The sequence below is a fragment of the Corvus cornix genome, chromosome 6, assembly GCF_000738735.6.
Source record: "Corvus cornix cornix isolate S_Up_H32 chromosome 6, ASM73873v5, whole genome shotgun sequence".
Classification (NCBI taxonomy): Eukaryota; Metazoa; Chordata; class Aves; order Passeriformes; family Corvidae; genus Corvus; species Corvus cornix.
The window spans coordinates 16,380,689-16,400,416 of NC_046336.1; the positions used below are offsets into that span (position 1 = coordinate 16,380,689).

At 39.4% G+C, this 19,728-nt stretch overlaps 2 protein-coding genes across 4 annotated transcripts in view; both read right to left on the minus strand.

The window, feature by feature from the left end:
- Window positions 1–1,466: 1,466 nt before the first annotated feature.
- NOC3L (NOC3 like DNA replication regulator) lies at window positions 1,467–17,914 on the minus strand. 2 transcript variants are annotated; one of them, XR_005602149.1, is made up of 22 exons: window positions 17,862–17,914; window positions 16,393–16,600; window positions 15,906–16,032; window positions 14,333–14,490; window positions 14,160–14,216; window positions 13,045–13,175; window positions 12,437–12,598; window positions 11,602–11,695; window positions 11,225–11,400; window positions 10,884–11,012; window positions 10,291–10,422; window positions 9,841–9,921; window positions 9,200–9,300; window positions 8,664–8,736; window positions 8,528–8,591; window positions 8,369–8,440; window positions 7,213–7,394; window positions 6,850–6,978; window positions 6,143–6,240; window positions 4,250–4,334; window positions 1,762–2,538; window positions 1,467–1,668 (listed from the first exon to the last, which is right to left on the minus strand). XR_005602149.1 is itself a non-coding variant. In XM_039553596.1 (21 exons), exons 1-21 carry the CDS (start codon window positions 17,868–17,870, stop codon window positions 2,410–2,412), a joined length of 2,397 nt encoding a protein of 798 aa, XP_039409530.1. In that variant the 5' UTR covers window positions 17,871–17,914; the 3' UTR covers window positions 1,467–2,409. The 2 variants fall into 2 exon arrangements, 1 of the variants encoding a protein (XP_039409530.1); XM_039553596.1 differs by having other exon boundaries at window positions 1,467–2,538.
- Window positions 17,915–18,041: 127 nt separating this feature from the next.
- The window catches only part of TBC1D12 (TBC1 domain family member 12), a 41,838-nt gene continuing 40,151 nt past the window's right edge, over window positions 18,042–19,728 (minus strand). For both annotated transcript variants that reach the window (XM_039553865.1, XM_039553864.1), the window contains one exon: window positions 18,042–19,722. In XM_039553865.1, the coding sequence (XP_039409799.1) occupies window positions 19,654–19,722 (69 nt within the window). In that variant the 3' untranslated portion in view covers window positions 18,042–19,653. The remainder of the gene's footprint in view (window positions 19,723–19,728) is intronic.

Consider the following 19,728-nt stretch of genomic DNA (forward strand, 5'->3'; position numbering starts at 1 on the left):
TCCAGAAACAGGCAGTCTCCGAGCAGTAGCAGGCCTTGCACTGCACACTTTACAGGTGGAAATCTCTTGCTTCTCATGCTCCATTGCCTATTGGCAAAACCACAGAAGTATTTTATTCTGTACTATTTAAAAACTGCTACTTTTCTACCAATTTCCTACCCTTTCCCTGTGCAGCACGTGCTGCTTGCAGTGGTGTGCCTCTATGGGCCAGAAGCTGGGCAGTCGCAGTTCCTGTGTGCGTGCAGAGCTGCTCCACATGTAGGAACTGGAGCACTCCAGGAGCTGCTTCCTCTACCGCCCAAAGGGCTTCCTGTTTCTATCTTACTGACCCCAGATTAGAGCAGTCAGAACACTACAAAATACTATCTCAGTTTTAATTTTTTTAAGCCTAGTGACTTTTTTCTTGCTACAAATATTACTAGGTGAGGTGTCTGAATACCCACTTTTAGAAAGGTGTCTGCTTCTAGGATTCACAGGCTTTCAAGAATTAAACATCTAAACACAGCAATATCCAAATATTTCAAGAACACTTTCTCTTACATTCATAGTTTATTTTCAAAAGGAGAAGACCTTGCTGGTAGCTTTACAGGCTAAATCTGCAGCTTCTGAAACTCAACTGTCTGTTCTGCTCTTCAAATGCTTCAATTAACATCTGGTTTTTAATCACTGTCTGTTACTATTCCACTATAAAACTCAGTTTACTTTTAGGGTAGCCCACTAAATGTACCAATGGTGGCAATTTTTCCTATCTGTGATAAATATTTTGTAACTTAAAATAGTGATAGACATTTGGCAGAGTTAGCAAATTAAACACAAAAATAGACAGCAGTAAATAGATTTTGCTCCAGTAGATGTATAGGCTCTTTCAGAATTTGTACAGTTGTCTTCCTCTGTCTCTTCAAGCATGTCAAAATATTCTGACAATGCAACATCACTACGTGCCAGTCTTTATATGTTTGGAAACTATGTAAAATGAACGATTTTAAAAGTGACTTTTCCACCTGGACTGTTTTCTCTTTGCTGACTTGAAGAATAAACTTGTATTTGTATATGTTGTAAAAAAATAAATGGTTTAAGATGTTGACTCTTTGCTTTTGCCTTCCTGAACTGACAGTGGTGTTGACAAATGGCCCCCTTGGAATTTTGCAGAATTTAAATCACATCTGTATTTGCAAACACGTAACAACTAAAGAACTACTCAAAAACTATGGGAATGACAGCCCAAGCAGACAGAAACACATGTATAACCACCAGGATTATGTATGCAGTTTTGCAGTCTACATAGTGAAATAGGTATTTTCTAATCCCTTAATACACAGTTGTCTGTTCTAAAAATGTTTGTAAATTTATGTTTAATTATTTGGAAGTTGGTGAACCAGTGTGATTAATATTAAAAACATATTAAAAGAGAAATAAATTGCAAAACTATCAAAGAACCATAAATCAGGATAAAGGACTAAATAACCTAGAGAAAAAAAGATATTTTTTGACTTACAGGAAAGCTTTGCAAAACTTACACAGGTACCATTATCACAGATTAGGCACTACAGACATGGATTAGCTGTCAGCCAGCTACATTCCACTGTACAGTGGAATTCACATAGAGACAGTACTCACCTTTAAATTATTTCATATATTTCACCTGCTCTTCGCAAAGCCAACATGCAGCTGAAAATGGATTCGAAAACAATCAGACAATAAATAATATTTGGGGAATGTGGAGAGAATTACCTACATAAAAAAACCTCAAAACATTCTTACCTTGTATTTGTCCAGTATTCTTGACAGCAATGCTTTATTCAAGTCACTGCAGTAGAACATTCAATCACAATGACAGTATAGAACTGAAATTCAATATTCTTAATTTGCTAATACCAAGATTCATCAGAGGGAAAAAAACCCACCAAATGCAAAATCATTTCAAGATGAGACAAATGGTTAGAAGTCATCAGAAGAAAAACAGGAAAAACGCAATACATTTTCCAAATGTCTAGGTAACTTAGACATCAAAAAGTCAGTATTATGTTAACATTTTCAAAATATTTATTAAGTTATCAACACAACCCAGTGAGTTCCCAGAAACACATATATCTGTATTCTGTTATAAAAATTAGAAAAATACATAAACAAAAATACAATTATGCATGGTTGAAACAATTCTTAAATTATGTGGGTTTGTTTTTAAAATACTGACACGACAGTTCATTGTGATGCCCCAGCCCCCTGAACATGGGCCTGGTGGTTAGGGGCACAGGCTTGTAGCTGTGTGAAAAACTGCTGGTACATTTTTGTGTGTTTCTGTATTCACACAAAAGCCTACTTTTATTCCTTTTATGATGAGTGGTGATTTCTTTCAGCCAATCTTTCTCCATAATTAAGAAGCCAAGTGAACTTGATTGATAGGTACATTTATGCCAAGGATGATTCCTTCAAGTGCTTAGCAAAATCCAAGGGTTTGTGAGCAGCAGTCTGACTGACATGTTGAAGCTGTTTGTTTAGTTCTTCATCTACAAATGAATTCATTTGTGAGAAGGTATCCTGAAAAATACAAAATATTAGTTGCATTACTAAGCAAGGCCATGTTTTCCATGCCTACCTTAGATTAGCAGTCTTGTTTCTCTCCCGTGGTCCCAGTCATCTGGACCAGACTGGAACTGGCAGCTCACTCCTCCCTGGCCTGCAGTAAATTTCCCTTGGCTGCACGCAAGCACTGTCAAGCAGTCCTTCCTAAGCTCATGGGTTTGGTGAGGGTTTTCTGCTTTCCGGTAAGCTGGGCCTTAAAAGATTACCTACTACACACAGCCATGGCTTCCAGCTCTGGGGGGTTCACACACTGCCTCCTGTTCAACACACCTTATAAATACAAATCAAGCACAGTTTGGTGAGAGCACACCTTTATCAATCAAGCGTCTCTGACCAAAAGGCCAGTGAAAGCAACAATGCTCACAGCACAGGTTGTGAGTCAGAGAGGAATCCCCTGGCCCTTCTGCCTCCAGCCACACCTGGAGCCGTGCATTTTCCTGGTGCTCAGATGAGGAATGATTGTCATGCACATGATTTAAACTTCCCTGTGAAAGTCTTAAAATTCCCAGAGTCAAGTACTTTGTGCACTCATAGAGAAATGAGAGCCTCTCTTTAGTGGTGCACAGGGCTCTAAGTCAGAGCTTCTGTCAAGAGCAGGGAGATGCTGACTGGCAGCCTGGCACACAGAGGACACGCAGGACAGAGTGTGGAAAGCTTAGATACTGCCAAAATTTGTTAAATGAGCCAAACAACCATAGAACAGGCAAGACCCCAAGGTAATTTTCCCAGTTAGGTCCATTATAGCCATCTATGGACACTTTGTTATCTTCCTGTTCCATTGTTCCTGCTACCTAAAAGAGCTTGTGCATTTTCTTATTCAACCCAAATTTCTCTCCCATCTGCTGTTCTCAGCCTTGCTCTGTCAGAGCCGCTCGTGTAACTCCCTAGCAGGACACACACATCAAGAAGTCATTATAAAACAACTGAATAGGTTAAGTACAAACACATTTTCAGAAGCTGCTTCTCTAAAATGGAAAGAAAAATTGTGCTTTCAAGGCTTCAACTGACATTACTGAGTTACAAAGTGGAGCACTGACAATGTTAATAGGTTATATTGTTTACATTAGAAAGAAGGAAAATTATCACTTTTTAAAGGACACACCACTCACTGGGCATTTAATGGAGGCTGGCATCTGGAACACATCCAGTGCTGAGGATATAAACACACTTTCCCCATTTCTCCTCTTTTTACATTAACTCTTCGTTCCCCTCAAATTTCCACTTAGTGACACTAACAGGGATCAGTATCCCTCGACACACTGAATCAAATGCTCTGGAAATCCAGCTGTCTTGGCAACTACCCACCCTGGGGAAAGAGATGGCTTTTTATTATTGCTTTTTGAACAAACATTAGTTCATCATTACAGAAAAGAGCCAAGAAATCTGCACTGAACCACTGCACAGTGCAAAATAACAGCTACCGTATTAGTCTTGCTATGTTAACTGATGCTGTGGGAGGTAGGACTATTTATACAGCTATTTTTTCCTTCCTTATACTCAGTCCTATCTTATGCCAGTTAAAAAAATATACTTGATGCAAAAAGTACAGAAACCAGAAGCCAAACTCAGTGTGCCAACGTCTGGGCACTGCATAGTGAGCTAGAAGATACAGGTTACATTGGTGTGTCACATAGTTAGAAAAGGATACAGAGAGATGAGACAGTACCTTTCTTCTAGGTGTTACTGATGCAACAGGAGGATTAAAGGTCATTCCCTTCATACAGTATGTCTCAAAAAGTTCTGTAGCAGACCTACAGTAAATAAACAGTGAAAGAAAAATGGCATTAGATAAATACAACTTCAGCTGATCTATCACCACTCCAAGAGCAACTTCTCACACTCCCCCCACTCTCCCCCCTCCACCACACTTTAGGAGAACTCCTCAGAGTAATGAGTATCACCTGGAAAAGATCAGAAGCCAAGGGCTGGGAAACAATGTGAGTCAAAGTAAGTAAAATGTGTCTAAATACTCAGCTGGGGGAGACAAGAAAACTGTTCTGTTGTCTTCCCAGAGCTCTGCTCTGTGCATATTTGAAAAAGGGGAGGAGGAAAAAGGCAGGTAAAGATTATGTAGCTGACACAATCTGCCAGAATTTCCAACAGTTCCTTACCAAAGGGTTTTATGAAAAAGCATCCATGGGAGAACAGGGAAGACCATCACAGAAAAGAACTGGTTAAAAGACAAGAAACAGAGGACAGGAGTCTATGGTCAGTTTTTGCAACGGCAGGAAGAAACTGGATTTCCACAAGGTCTTTTCCAGGACCTGTGCTTTCCAACATGCTCAAAAAAGAGCTGGAGAAGACCAAGTTATTTGTAGTAGTAAGAATGAGCTACTGGGTGGAGAACTGCAGACAGACTCTATGAGATGATCAGAAAAATGGCAAATGAAATTTAGTGTTGGAAAAAGCAATTCCACATAAAAACAGTATGCTCTGAGCTGACCACTATCACTTAAACAAAAAAATCTTCTTGTTAGGACAGATACTTTTATGGGATTGTGACTTTAGTGCTGTTTGGAGTTGAAAAGAAACAGCAAACACAATAGAAATTAGTTACATCAGTGTATAAATCCACAGATCACCCACATCTCAAATACTGCAAGCAAGTCTCCAATTTAATCTTGAAATGCTTAAATTGGTGTAAGTACAGGAACATGCAATAAAGTTGATGGAAAATATGGAACAGTTCCTGTCTGAGCTGGATCCCTCCATCCAGGAGAGACAGTAGATGGAGGTATGTTATGATTGAGGTCTGCCAAGTCCTATGAGGCACAGAAAGAGTGTGATGGATCAGACTGTTCACTTTAGCTCCCAGAGCAAGAACCAGAGGATGTTAAATTAAGCAAACTGGCACAAGGTTCAAAACAAAAGAAAGCAGATCTTACCATAAGGAGCTGTGAACTCATAGAACCCTTTCCAAACAATGCTGCATTTGCAACATGTGTGCTCTGATTCAAGGAACATGGAACTGTTTTGGAAAGAACTCCATGAAGAGAGAGGCACTAACAGAAAATGGTATCAGGTTCAGGAAATCCACCAAGCTGAAACCTGTCAGAGGCCAGGACACTGCTCAGAGCATGTCTTACGTGTATGCCCTGGTTTTACTTTTCACAAGGCACCTGCTGCCAGCCACTGCCAAAGATAGGATGCTGAATTAGATCTTCGTCTGAGCCTGGATGGCTGTTCTCATGTTTTAACCTGCTACAGACCTTACACTGCAACTTGGGTTCTAGTTTCCACTGGACAGCCCCAGTTCAGTGATCCTGATCCATATTCAGATCAGGGCTGCTGCTGAAGATATTTTGCTCCCGGGGGAAGAAAACACACTGCACTTTGAGATGTTTACCCTTGTCACAGCCTGGCAACAAGTCTCAAAAGGGAAAAAAAAAAAGAAAAAGGCAGCCAACATTCTGTACTGGCAGAAGAACAAAGAGAGTTTGAAGATCAGAGTCCTTAATTTCATAGATAATTATTTTTAGGAATTCCTTTAATATAGTATAAGCAACAGCTTCCTTTCAGGGCCTATTTTGAAAAAAATAAGAACTCTTTGATAACTCACCTTTGGGTCATATCAAGTGGAAGAGCTCCTGAACCTTCAGTTGGAGCTCCAGCAATAAGGTGAGATGCAAATTTCTGCACTGTTGGATGATAATGTCTCTGAAAGAAAGAAAGAAAGAAGGCACTAGACAGACAGTAAGGGATAATGTATTTATCTATAGATTCTCATATTTATTTCCATTTCTGTAAGGAAGGTCCTTTAGTTTAGAAACTGAGCACCTCAAAATCGGTCAGTTTGTGGGATTGAGTAAGAACACCCAGTCATGCATTTATTCACTCATATCGTGCTGTGAGCATGATTCTCCATAGCTACATATCTAACTCCTACTCCCAGAAAACAGGGAGAAAGGGCAGAGGAAGCCCTCTCCAAACCCTGACTGGAATGACAAATCAAGGTGTCAGTTCCTCCTGGAACAAGGGCTGGACTGTAACCGAACTTAACAGATTTAAAAAGTCTCCAAAGGAATCTAATAAGGCAACCTGCAGTAGACCCAGTGTGGTATTATCATAGGGGATGTGTAACATCTCCTGTTGAGCTCATCCTTCCATACCACTGTGTTGGTCTTCCACTCTGTTGGAATAGGCTCATGTCAGCCAAGACTTGACAGATAAGGCTGAAGACCTCTGTTCTCCATTTGTGTAAAGCACCTAAACACTGAGCAGCTGTTTACTGCTGTTACTTCCCAAATCCCTGAGTTACTCATGAACCTGCAGTAGATGCAGCTCCCACAGGGCTGTGTTCTGGGCGTTGCAATGCTCTGGTTCCTCTAATTCTGGGAGATAAACTCCACTGCCTTGAGATTCATTGTCTAGTAAGAGGTCCATCTTTGGGAATGTCTACAATACAAAAAAAACCAGAAACTGAGTTGTTTATATTACACACCCAATTATAACACGGCTAAGTCAGTTTCAGGATTCATTCCACATTATTCAGTCTCAGCAGCATTTAAGGATACTCTGTTTTCATATTCTAGTTAAAGATGCTTTAAAAAGTTTTGCATAAAATCAATTTATCAAAAAATTCAATAACCTTTAGCCAGTAAGCTAAACATTTCAACAAGTAAAACTTACTTGCATGAATATCCTGTTTGTTGCCAAGATCCCAACACTGGAATTTGGAAGTACATGAAGAGCAAGGATGGAAAGTCGCTTTAGGAAAGCAAGAGCTCGCTGCTGAGACACTTGCTTTCTCCTCTTGGCAAACATGACATCCAGGCACTGCAGCACAATCTCAATGTCCTCGTTGGTGCCACCTCAAAAGCAGAATTTCATACAGAGTAAATAACCACATCATGGACATACAGCTGGATAATCTGCTACAGGCTGGGCACTGGAAACTGAGAACAGCATGAAAGCTGTGAGGCTCAGACACTTCTCGTGATTCAGACATTAAGCATCCACCCTTTTTTGATCAAAATAGTCCAGCTTTGAACAAAAAAAATGTACCATTGTTTCTGTGCTCCTTTCTAAGAAAAGACTTGTTCCATCAAAAATGTCTAAACATGAAACACAGCTACTGTTTCAATCCTAAATGCACTCATTGTATCGTTTTCTATAAACTATTAAACAGCGCAAAGGTTTAGTCTTTTACCCATCCAGATCTGCAGAATGTTTATTCTTAATCTTTTAATTCTTAGTGAATTCACATTTCTGAAGTTAATTAAAATTATGTTAATTTCAAATTTTATAAATCTCTTTTTTCATCAATTATTCAACTTCTCATAATTACTGGAAAATTTAGATTAGAAAATTAAAATGTTATAATTACAAAAATCAGAAATATATACTAGAAAATCTTAGCAAACAGAATCTAAATTTAATTTTTTTTTAATTATATTGGAAAAATTGGGTATTTTTTTCTTTATTGGAGAAAGAATTAGAGAAAAAAGACAAGAATTTTTAAAATACCCCTGAAAGAAGTAATTATAAGGATTTAAAAAAATTTAAACTGAGGACAGGATAAATGCTTATCCAAGATCACATACTTGGCATTTCCTACTGAAATTACACAATTAGAACCGTGTATTACAATAATACTTCAAGTATTTGTATTGGAGTAATGCAGTGTGCAACCCGAGAAAAAAAGTAGCTTAAGCCAGACAATAATCTTTTCAGAAATCAGGTATTTTTAAAAAAGTGTAGTTTATTAATGCTACATAAAGGCTTTGATAGCAAAGAAACAGAATAAACATCTAGGTGAACAGTGAAAATAAGACTCTGGAATTACCTGCATGTAGGCTGAAGAGTGTCTTGTAAAGATGTGTGTAAAATTTCATCGGATCAATGTTAAGAACATCACCTATTAATACAATCCCAAATAAACACATTTACTCCATTTATTTAAATGGCAATACTAAACAAAAGTTTGATTTTAAAAATCTCTTACCTTGACCAGAGAGTATATGAAAAGCACTGAGAATGCAGTGAAGACTCTCACGGTAGCTTAAATCCTAAGAATACAAAACTGATTAAGTAACCAAAAGAAACTAATTTTAAGAAAACTATTATAAAACTCAACTTACCCCAGATGCAATAAGAGAATGAAGGACAATCAATAGGTCATCAAAAAATTCCACATTTATCAGATGAGCAAACCTTGAATCAAAGAGATTTTCATTTTTAAACTATAGACATTATCTGAAAATTCACTTCAAAGTGTTCTGAATTGCCAAGACACACATCTTAAAAGCAGGCTAAATCAAATGCTGAACATTTACTGTCTTCACAGGAAAGCACAATTCAGCCCCAAAATGCTAATCATGGCTTTTCTAGAGCATTAACAACATGCTTGTGTCCTTCAGCAATTAATCAGACAAAATAATGGAATCACATCATCCTCTGTGGCATTTGCATCGCATCAATTCTATCACGGAAAATTTCAAATCACATTGAAATGCCTTTGGAAACAGCTGAAAACTTCAGCAGAGAAATAAAAGAATTTCAACTTATTTGTCAGGGACTATCTTTTCTCACTGCTTAAATCCCTTTCAGAGACAAAAATTTCTTTAGTGCTTTATGTCTTTTCCAATACACACAAGAGAAGGCAGTCAGTTCTTACTTTGCAAGACCTTCTAGCACAGCTGGCAAAAGTGGAGACTTCTGAGCTTTCTTCAAGATCCTGAAGTAAGTTACAAATACAATATTCAAGGTCTCTGTGTGCTAAAGGAAAGAAAACAAAATTAAATACTTAATCATGTAAAATAGACATTTCCACTTCACTTAAACTCAATTGAAATGCTTCTCTCTGTCCAAACCTGCACTCAGGCCTTCCAAACCAGTCCTGGCACTGCCCTCTCTGCTCTTCTTGTGCTGAAAAGCTCAAGTCCTCACGTGCCCTCCTGCCCATGACTCTCACCTGACTACAGCCACACTCCTCCTTTGCCTAAAGGCCACTCCGAGAGGCTGTAACACCCACTACATAGTGTCCTATGGAGTAGGGCACCTGGAGGACATTTGCTAATGGATTCAATACCTTTTTGAGCAGAGAGCAGAAGGGAATAGAAATGGCTGTTGGCCTTCCTGGGTAAACTGAGAGTGGTTTACTGAAATCTCTGTCACAGGCAAAGCATTTGTTAGCTGACAGCATGATTTAAAGATGTGGAATGCTGACAGGTTGGGATGAAGGGAAGACACTTAGTTATAAAAGGGTTAGAAGCTGCCATTCTGCAAAAATAGGGAAATAATCTCTCAATTACTTACCAACTTCAGTTTCTTTTCTTTACTTTCTGATGCTTCTGCTTCCAGGAGTTCTCGTTCCAGTTTCTCTTCAGCTTTCTTCCACTGAAAATATACAGTTGATTTTAAGACAACAGATCAAATGTTTCCAACCAGTCTGGATACCCAGGTTGCAAAGATACCCAGAGAACAAATTTTCCACACTTGGTGAGTTGCTTAAGTCACCCTGTGATTCTACAGGATAAACCCCCCTATCACAAACAACCAGTCAAAAGCATTATCAACACAGGAAAGAGGAAAAAAATAGGAAGATAATTAAATTCCCTGTAGGACCTCATAAATTTTCAAATATAATGTAAAATCTGATGACTGATGCTGAGAGTTAACAATGGCAACAGCAGATGTGCAATCATTGCTGGAAAAAATTGCTACATAAAGTAACAGAAGTAGAGCATGAGAAACCACATGTCATACCTTTCTTTGCATTCTGGAAAGATTTTTTCTTTTCTCTTTGTAAGTCATGAACTTTTTCTTAGGTGCAATGTCTTCGGAATCTTTTTGTAATTCTACTTCCTTAATTCTTAAGTGAAGAAATACTTTTAACACCTATTGTAAAATAAAATAAATACAATGAAAGGTGATCTACAACCTCATAGGAACAAAAGGTAAGACATCCTGAATTCCATTCCAGCTAGTGGGCTTTGCTGGTCAAAGGTTCTTCTGTTTATTCCCCTCCCATTCCTTCATACCTGTATCTCTTAATCCCTGTTCCCAGTTCCTTCCCCAGCACTGTCCATTTCTATCCATTCCTCCATTTGCCTCTCACTTCAAGTCTCCCTGCCTGACTTAACCCATATCTCTGGCAGGATCTGATCTCCACCTCCTCCTTCCCTTGTCCCATACCTCTCTTTAACTCTCTGGCTCAGCATAATCCTGAACTGTCTGTGGTCTGACAGAGTGACGAAATTCTGCTTGTCTGTAGCCAGCAGCTGCAGTAACTTTAACATTTGGATTTTTTTAAACTTTTGACTGAAGAATATTGTGATGTACAACAGAAAGACTCTTACCTCAGGTCTGACATCGTAATTTCTACCCCTCACAAGGCCAGAAATGACCTTAACTACACCAAGAGAAGCATAGCCCAACTTGTCCTGTTTAAAGAGCTTCTTAACTGCCTCAACACACAATTCAGAAATCTGAAAAGCAAAACACATAAATTGTGCTGTAAAGCCAAGTCCACAACAACAGCTACTAACAGATGACACTCATGGTATTTACTAATTACAAAGTGCACACAGCCTTTAAAATAGTGAAAAGATCCAGCCACAAGATCTGGATATTGTGGAATAAGGCTCAGAAAGAATTATTTTTCATGCAAAACAAGAACTCTAATCAGAAAATCACTTACCATTTTTGATGGATCATTCATGAGTGGAACAATGAGAACAATAATGTTATTGTGGAAGTTGAAGTGGGGTAGGGCCACAAGCAGCTCACACAGACACTTCACTGCTACCTCTGCTAGACCTTTATATGCCTTTAATGAGATGACATTGCTTTTCTTCAACTTCCTTTGCTTCCAATCTGCACAAAATGTTATTTTTAGTGATTACTGTTCAGAGATAATGAGCTTGTAAATATTTAAATTTTCAGTGATTGCAGGCATTCTCCTGCATACTTCATGCAAGTGCTATCTCGAAGACAGAAGGTAGCATACATTCAGAGGAGGGAAACCGCTGCAAACAATCTTGCCTTTACTAAAAAAATGGGAAGTGTTGACTGTACCTTTAATTGTTTGTTCCAGATTTTCCAAATAAAATTTATACTGGCTTACAAGACCTTCTTCAAATTCTCTCAGTTTCTGAGTTTCTTTTTTAACCTTTAAACATAACAGAAATGAGATTTTATTTGGAGAGCTAAATACTGAAATTAGCCAGTGGTGGAAAAAAAAGAAGTTTTAAACCAAGTATCAGATATCTAGGTAGCTTTTTTTTCTAGCCAGACATTCCTAGAAATGTATTAAAAAATATATACTTCTGCATTTTTCTACAGATGTCTTCAGAGGGCCTTTTCCAACTAGGCCTATTTCATTTATAGAGCTTGAAGTAACATTATCAACTTGATGTTATTTTAAAACCGTGACTCTAAACTGCACTAAACCTATACTCAACCTTCTAAATAATTGGTTAAAAACAAGCTCCAGAAAACAAGTTGCTCTGCATTTTTTTCGCAAATTGGTGAACACATTTCAAAGAAATCCATGCCAGTTAGGTGAAAATATTGCATCATTTGCTTTCTTTCTAATGCTCTTCAGCACAGGACCTTATTCCAAGGTCTATGAGGAAAGTCACCCAGGTGTGGTATACTACTTTCAGACACTACTTCTTCCCTCCATTACCACCTGCATGTCACCAACTTATTGAAGGAATAATTAAAGGTTCAAGACAAAAACCTCTGCTCCTGAAAGCATCATAGCTTCAGAGCTTCCACAAGTATTTGTGTATTTGTCCCCTTTGCTCAAAACCATAAATTCATATTAAACAAATCAGTATTAGTACTTGGCATAGCTGAAAAAACTCTTAACTACTCACATACACTATAAATAGACTTGATATTTCACCTTGGTAGCCTTTTCTGCTTCGGTCAGAGGCCGAATTTTGTATGAAGGCGCAACATCTTTGAATATCTCCATCAAAGACACCATGACCAGCTTCCGAACAATCACAGCCACATTAGGATCCTGTTCCATCAGCATGGCCCGCAGCTCCTTCAACTTCTTAATCTGATTGAAGAAAATAGGCAGACATCGAATGAAGATCAACTGCAAACCAAGGGACAAGCACAATGTACGTTAACTCAGCAGTTACTCAGAATCTACTGCATGAAGAGCCATGAAATGGAGATATCCCAACGAAATTTTAATCTCAGGAATGTTCAAAATATCCTGCTATTCCAAACTTGCACATATTTATAGAAAATTATTAGTATATCTTGAAACATTGAGAACTATCAGATACAACCCCGAAATGAGAGCTTACATGGGGGTCATGCTTAAGGAACAAAGTAGCTTGCACAGAAAATAACAGAAGTGATACAACACTGACCTTTTCCTTGTTCTACCCACATGTTCTTGTGCTTTTGCTACTGTTTGCTCACTTCATATCTTTACTTCTTGACTTAGTGCACAACACAGACACAGGTGCATGCAGGTTAAGTAAATGTACCTACATTGCTGTCTGGCTCTGAGAGAATGGCAGATGCTAAGGCAGCTATGTGCATCTTCCTCTCCTGCAGCTTTTTTCTCCTTTCAGCAGCCATTTCCTCAGGAGTGAGAATAGGCAGGGGTTCCTCATTAAAGTCTGGCACAGATGTGAGAGTTAGAAAAGAGGGGAAGTCACTCAACAAATACCATGTTGCAGATACTGCATTTCAGAAGGGTACCCTGGTAAGCCCACACAGGAGTAACACAAGAAGTTCCACAGTCAAAGAAGCTTTAAGAATGACTTTGCTAGAGCTCATATTAACCCACAGATTAATTTTTGCTCCACTTCAAAATCTTTTGCTTGCAAAAAGAAGTGGACTAAATGATTTTGAATCTGCCCATGGTGCTCTCTGAGTACAGTGGGAACATATAAACTCAGCATATTACTCCAACCATGCCAAAAAACTGCAGCACTCTGCAATTTGTACCAAATTATTCACCATTCACTTTTTCTTTTAAAAATCCAATTGTTTTGTTTGTGTTTTCTGAATATTATTTTGCTACAAGTATCTCCTTCCTCAACCTCAGATTATATTTAGACAGTAAGGACCCAGAAGTAGCAACGACTCTTGAAAATTACTATTAACTCGATAGCCAATTGCAAATCAAAATCTCAGTTTTCTGGTATTGATGTTTTAAGTAAAAATTTCAAAGACAAAGACAGACACTTAAAGCCTACAAAAGTCTGTCCTGAACTGCATTTCAAAATGATCTCAGAGTAATCAAAATAGAACCATGCAGACATTCTTTATGTAAGACCAATATCTTCCTGCTTACTAGCAAAGATGATACAAGGATAAAAGGAACTTCATGCAAGCATCACTTCCAAGTGAAAAATCAGAATGATTTTGAAGAAAGAGAATCTGAAGCCAGCCATTCCTGAGATTCTAACAAGTAAGAATGCAAGCTTTGATTAATGGTCATGCTTTGGTGGCAACATGATCGTGAACATATTCAAAAACATCCTGAACAAATACACTTCAATTACAGACTTCCTTGGGAAACAGCAAAGTACTGCTCAGGTACGTCAGTGATTTGGAAAAAAAAAAACCAACAAAAAGCAAACACAATGTTTTATTACCTTCTGCTTCCTCCATATCTTCTGTGTCCTCTTCTTCATCATGTGCAACATTGAGAACTGCAAAAATAGAGTTTCTAGTGTCAAGCACATAATCAACACTGTGAAATTTTAAAAGAATAAATTATATACTTCTTGGCTACTATACTATACCATTTCCAGAATCTGTGTCTTACCTGGCTTTTCCACAGCTTGAGGAATAATGCCAGTCTTATCTTTGATGGGGAGCAGATGGATGAGTTCTTTTTCTGGCTCTGTTTGCAAACGTCTTGGCACCTTCTCGTATTTCTCAATCACACTTTCATGTTTTCGTTTTTTGACGTGAACAGGTTCACTGAAAAATACGAGGCAAACTAAATGAACTGGCCATGTAATTAGACAAGAACCATGTATGACCAGCTGGATTAAGTGTCTGCCTCTCACCCAGGCCAGGGTGCTGTTTTACTTGTCCTTCCTTCCCTTCTGGGCTCCCCCACTCTGACTACTGGCAAAGCCTGTGTCACACCCCTCTCTGCAAGGACAACAGCAGTAACAGTGTGGCGTGTCACCCTTCCACAGATATGCTCCTAAACAACATGTAAGTGTACAAGAAGGTAAGTAATTAGTCTGTGCTACTATGAATACACAGTCTGTAAGTGGTGTAATATCTGACAGGTCTTTAAGACAGATTATAGCTGACCAGAGTAAAGCAGATTGAAAAGACAAGCTCTCCAATTTAAGGGAACACTATGAAAGGAGCTAAAAGCCTGTAACAGTAAAACAGGTAAAAGAGCAACCACTTCCACTGTTTTCCTACCATTCTAAAAACATTCTAGTATAATGAATGTAAGACACACAGAACTACATTTTGCAATATGTCTCTAAATAAAACCACACAATAAATTTGGAGTTTTATAAGACTTTAAACTTATGTCACGCATAGTTAGTTTGGGGAAAGAGGAAGGTTTAAAATAAAATTCTAATTCAAGAACTTGCAGCGTGGCTACAAGAAACCATGTAGTAGAATACAGCAAAACTGCAATTTTGGAAATAAAAAATCTACTACTTTCCTTTGAAACGAGACAAAATTATTAATTACTAAGCAGAATCAGCATTAACAAATTAAAACCACCCTACAGCAGCTAGGCATAGAGTCTTTTCACATCCATAAAAAAAAGCAAGCTAAGATTTTCAAACAATCATGTAACCAGACAACTCTGTAGAAGTGTATTTGTAAAGACTATTCTACAACTAGGAGCATTGTCTTTCTACATTGTCACTTTGAACTCTACCCAATGCTTTGGTCCACAAAACTGGTAACAAACTTTTTGTATGGACGTTTTGGTGTTGCATGTGTTTATAGACATGGATTACATAACCCTTTTTATTTTTTTCCACCAATTTGCAGTGCAATATGTATAGTGGTCCATTGTCCAGGGAATGTCCCAAATACTCTATATAGAAAAAAAGACTGTTTACAGATTAAAGCACTTCTTTTCAGTTTGAGGGATGCTACTCACTTCACAGCCAGGGACCTCCCAGGAACACTGCAGAAACAGTATCCTGAAGGTCAGGCAGAACACCTGAATGTACTGATACACATCAATACATTAATACTGAAGTACTGACAGGCTGAGGAAACACTACACCAGAGCTGCAAAGAAACACCAGACTGAAAGAGACCTCCTGATAAATGCATGACTTTACGTATTAATTACATATTGACCACGCAAGGCTGAATTAGCGTGAAAAGGAGACATCACAACTCACTTAGAAGAAAGATCTCTGGTTAAAAAGGATGCTTTTTGGGCCAAATCCTCCATTAATTTTAAGTCATCTTCATCCATCATGTCCAGTGGAAGAGCATCTTCTTCCTCTTTTTCTTCCCATTTTCCAGCTATTTTAGAAGAAGATGTTTACAGATTAAGATCCTATATGCATAGTCACTTTTGAGACCATTTTACACTTTACTTCAACCTGGAGCTCACTGACCTTTATGCATGTGGTTTTTGTTATCCCAGAAAACTGCCCCTTTAGTGTGACATCCAACAGTGATCAGTGCAAACACATTTCTACCATCTTTAACAGACAGTTCTAGGTACCAGAATGGCTACATTTTGTATTTTTCACAAGTCTCCCTCTCTTTCAACACAAACAGTAACTATCTGTATACAGAAAATGAAGTGTATTTTTCTCGAATTTTACAACAGGAAGCAGCAGGATACTCAGTAACACCCATACCTAAACAAACACTTACCAACTTGTTTTTTCTTGCATTCCTCCAATGGAAAAGGCTTTTTAGAAATAGCATCTCTGACAGCCTCCCTTAGCTTCTTTTGTTCTTTACGATACTTCTTAGCAGCACTCTTCTGCTTGTACTGTTTATTCTTTAATTTATTGTCAAGTTTTATCTGACTAGTTCTCAGTAACTTGCGAAAACTTGGAACTCGCTTTGTATTTTTTCTCTAGAAAACAAACAGAAAACTACAAGTCACTGACATGTTAACAGCCTTTGTAAAATTTATTTCACTGTTTAAGATCTCTGAGTTTCTATTTCTATCAGGACCGAACAATACGTTTCTTGCTAACAGTATCATCAGTTAGCCTCAAATTTACACAACTGTGTTACATCTTTGAGAGGAGAGCACCATGACAAATGTATTACAGAAACATTCTCTGACAACTTTGTTATTAAACCCTATGTCCATCACTTTTAGACGCAAGGACACTCAAGGTATGGTACACAGTTTGTTAGGGCACAATCTTTTGTGAGCTCCCAAGCACTTTGTTCTCTTTTCAGGGTGCTGCTGTTCCCCAGCACATGATAAGGTACCTCGGGGGACTTTAATGTCCAAGGCCACAGGCTCGGGCAAATGTCCTCCTGCAGCACACCTCCTCAGGCTGAGCTTTGGCTTCCTCCTCCCTTAAACTCCCCCTGCCCAGCAGCGGCAGGGACCCGGCGAGGCTGCCTGCTGCAAGGCTCACAACAGCAGCAGTACCAGAACAGGGTTACGGAGGCCAGAGCTGGGGGAGGCACGGTGGGTATGAGAAATCGGGCTCAGGGAAAGCCCAGAGGCGCGGGTCAATATAGGCGGCCTCTGCCAAACCTGCAAAACACTCCCAAGAGTGCTCGGGATGGGAATGGACACAGAAGGGATCACCCAACGAGGGCCATGGGAAGGCAAAGGCTGTGCAGAGAAACTGGGCATCGAAGCGCTGGTACGGGTGATGTGTCCCTTCACAAAGGGGACAAGTGGCTGGATCAGTGTGGGGTTTCTCGAATCCTTAGCTCAGTTGGTTGGAGCATGGTGCGAGTAACACCAAGATTGTGGGATCACTCCCTGAACGGGCCAGTCACTTAAGGGTTGGGCTCCATGATCCTTGCGGGCCCCTCCCAACTGAGAACAAAATCCTGTCAATCTTTGAGTCCGGAATTTGAGTCAGTTCAAGTTTAGCTTCCCTTTCTACATTGGGCTATCGGGAGAGCGCTGAAAGGCCAGCGTTCGCCTCGAGGTGAGAGACGAGCCTGCGCTTTGCCGGCTCACCACCGGTGCTCACCCAAAGCACCCGCACTGCTCTGCCGTTCCCGGAGCCCCGGCAGCACTGGCCGCTACCAGCCACGGCTCCCCCCCTCCCGCGCGTCCCCCCCGTGAGCCCCGGGCCCCGCTCCCCCTCCCGCCGGTCCCCCCCGTGAGCCCCGGGCCCCGCTCCCCTCACCGCCCCTACCGGCTTCATGGCGGCGGCCCGCGCGTGCTGCCCGCCGGCGGAAGCGCTCCCCGCGCGGCGCCGCGCGGCCACAGCGGCCCCTGGCGGCGGAGGCCGAGCGCGCCCTCGCTGACCGAGCGCTCCGCCACCGCCGCAGCCCGGCCCGCAGCGAACGGCACAGGAACGGAACACAACAGCAGCGCGCATCTGCTTAAGTTTTATTTACACAGGAATTGTTACTAGTGGTCTTAAAGGAAGGCTTGATCCTTCTATTTACAGTTATATACAGATTTATAGTTGAAAAGTAAGAAAACTGTACAAGATAACACAAAAATATAAGACAAATCGGATCCAATTAAAGTAGTGAATACATAAGTTAAGAAAATCTGACATTTACATTTCAAATTGTAATGTTATGAGTAGCATATATGTAGTTTTTAAACCAGATAGCAATGCAAGTTACACCACACTAAATCTTTACCCCGATTATGCAGACTCTGCTTTTAAAACACCGGACAACTGGAAGCCTCCTGCACTTAAAAATACATAATGGTAATTTTTACTTGATTTCCAGAGGGACCAGTTACAAAAACCCACATGTAAGGAATTTATTTACATTAAATATTAGCAAAAAATGGATCAAGAGAGTGCAAGTGTTCCTCACCTGCAGTGCTATCCATTTTAAATTTCTGTCCCCTACAACCACAGGTTGTTGTACAGCATCTTCAAGAACAGGAAATGTTTGAAAATATTTGCCGTGACACATACAGTATGACCTTATGTCTCACAGTTAAAAGATGTTAAAGAATTAAGTTATCACTAAACCAGATGCTTTTTGGATTTCAGTATTGCACACAAATAAAAAGACAGTTTCAAAAACAATTCTGTGTCTGCATTATTTCCAAGTGTTAAAAGTGGCTGCTTCTTTGAAAACACAAAAGCTGTAAATAGCCTTGTCATTTTCTAGTGTTCACCATTACATACAAGTATTTTTTAGTTGGAAATGGCTCAACAAAATAAAACTTCTGGTGACAAAACCCTTTCACAGAATACCTACTCCATTTACTTCACAACCAATACACCAAAACAAATGCTTAAACACCACTTGCTTTGAAAGCTGTACAGTGAAAATAGCAGCCCTGTTCTTACCACTGTTCAAAATTCATATTATTTTTGCTCTAGGTTTGGGCACAATACATCTATGGTTCCTGAGTTAATTACATTTGCCCAGACTGAAGAACGAAGCTGCAACTTAAAAAAAAAACAACCAAACAAGTAAGTAAGACAATACCCCTTCCCAAATTTTAACCACCTTGCACATAAACATACCAAACCACCTTATTTGGTCCTCAATACTTGCAAATCGTTAATTGTGGAGGTAATGTTTGTACCAAAGCATTTCGTTTGGATAGCAGTTCAGGGGCCTTAAGATTTAGCAGTTCCCTCATCCCCTCCAAAAAGTGCCTTTGCGGTATTTGTAAAAACAGTTATGCCTCAAAAACTTTTTTTAAAGTACCAACAGAAGTTATTACAAATGTTTATTGCATTGAGCTGATTCTTTTAAAGTATTAAATATGAACTCCCCGCTTCTCAGTCTCATAGGTTTTAGTATTCTGTGTGAAATCAGATCTTCCCATGGCAAAAATTAATACTGGCAAAAGGGTGAAGATTTCATCAGTTCATTACTCCACTGAGAGCTGTGTCTTTTTTCCATCTCATTTTCACATTTTCTATAGTGCTTTTTCCATACAGAAGTGATGTGAAGACTTCTTTGTCATCAAGTGGTTTTCCACATTTCCAATTGACCTCCACATTAGCTTTTCGGTGCTGGGCTATGGTTCTTGTCCCCTTCTTTGTTGTCCTTCATCAGTGAGGAAAAGACCTGAAA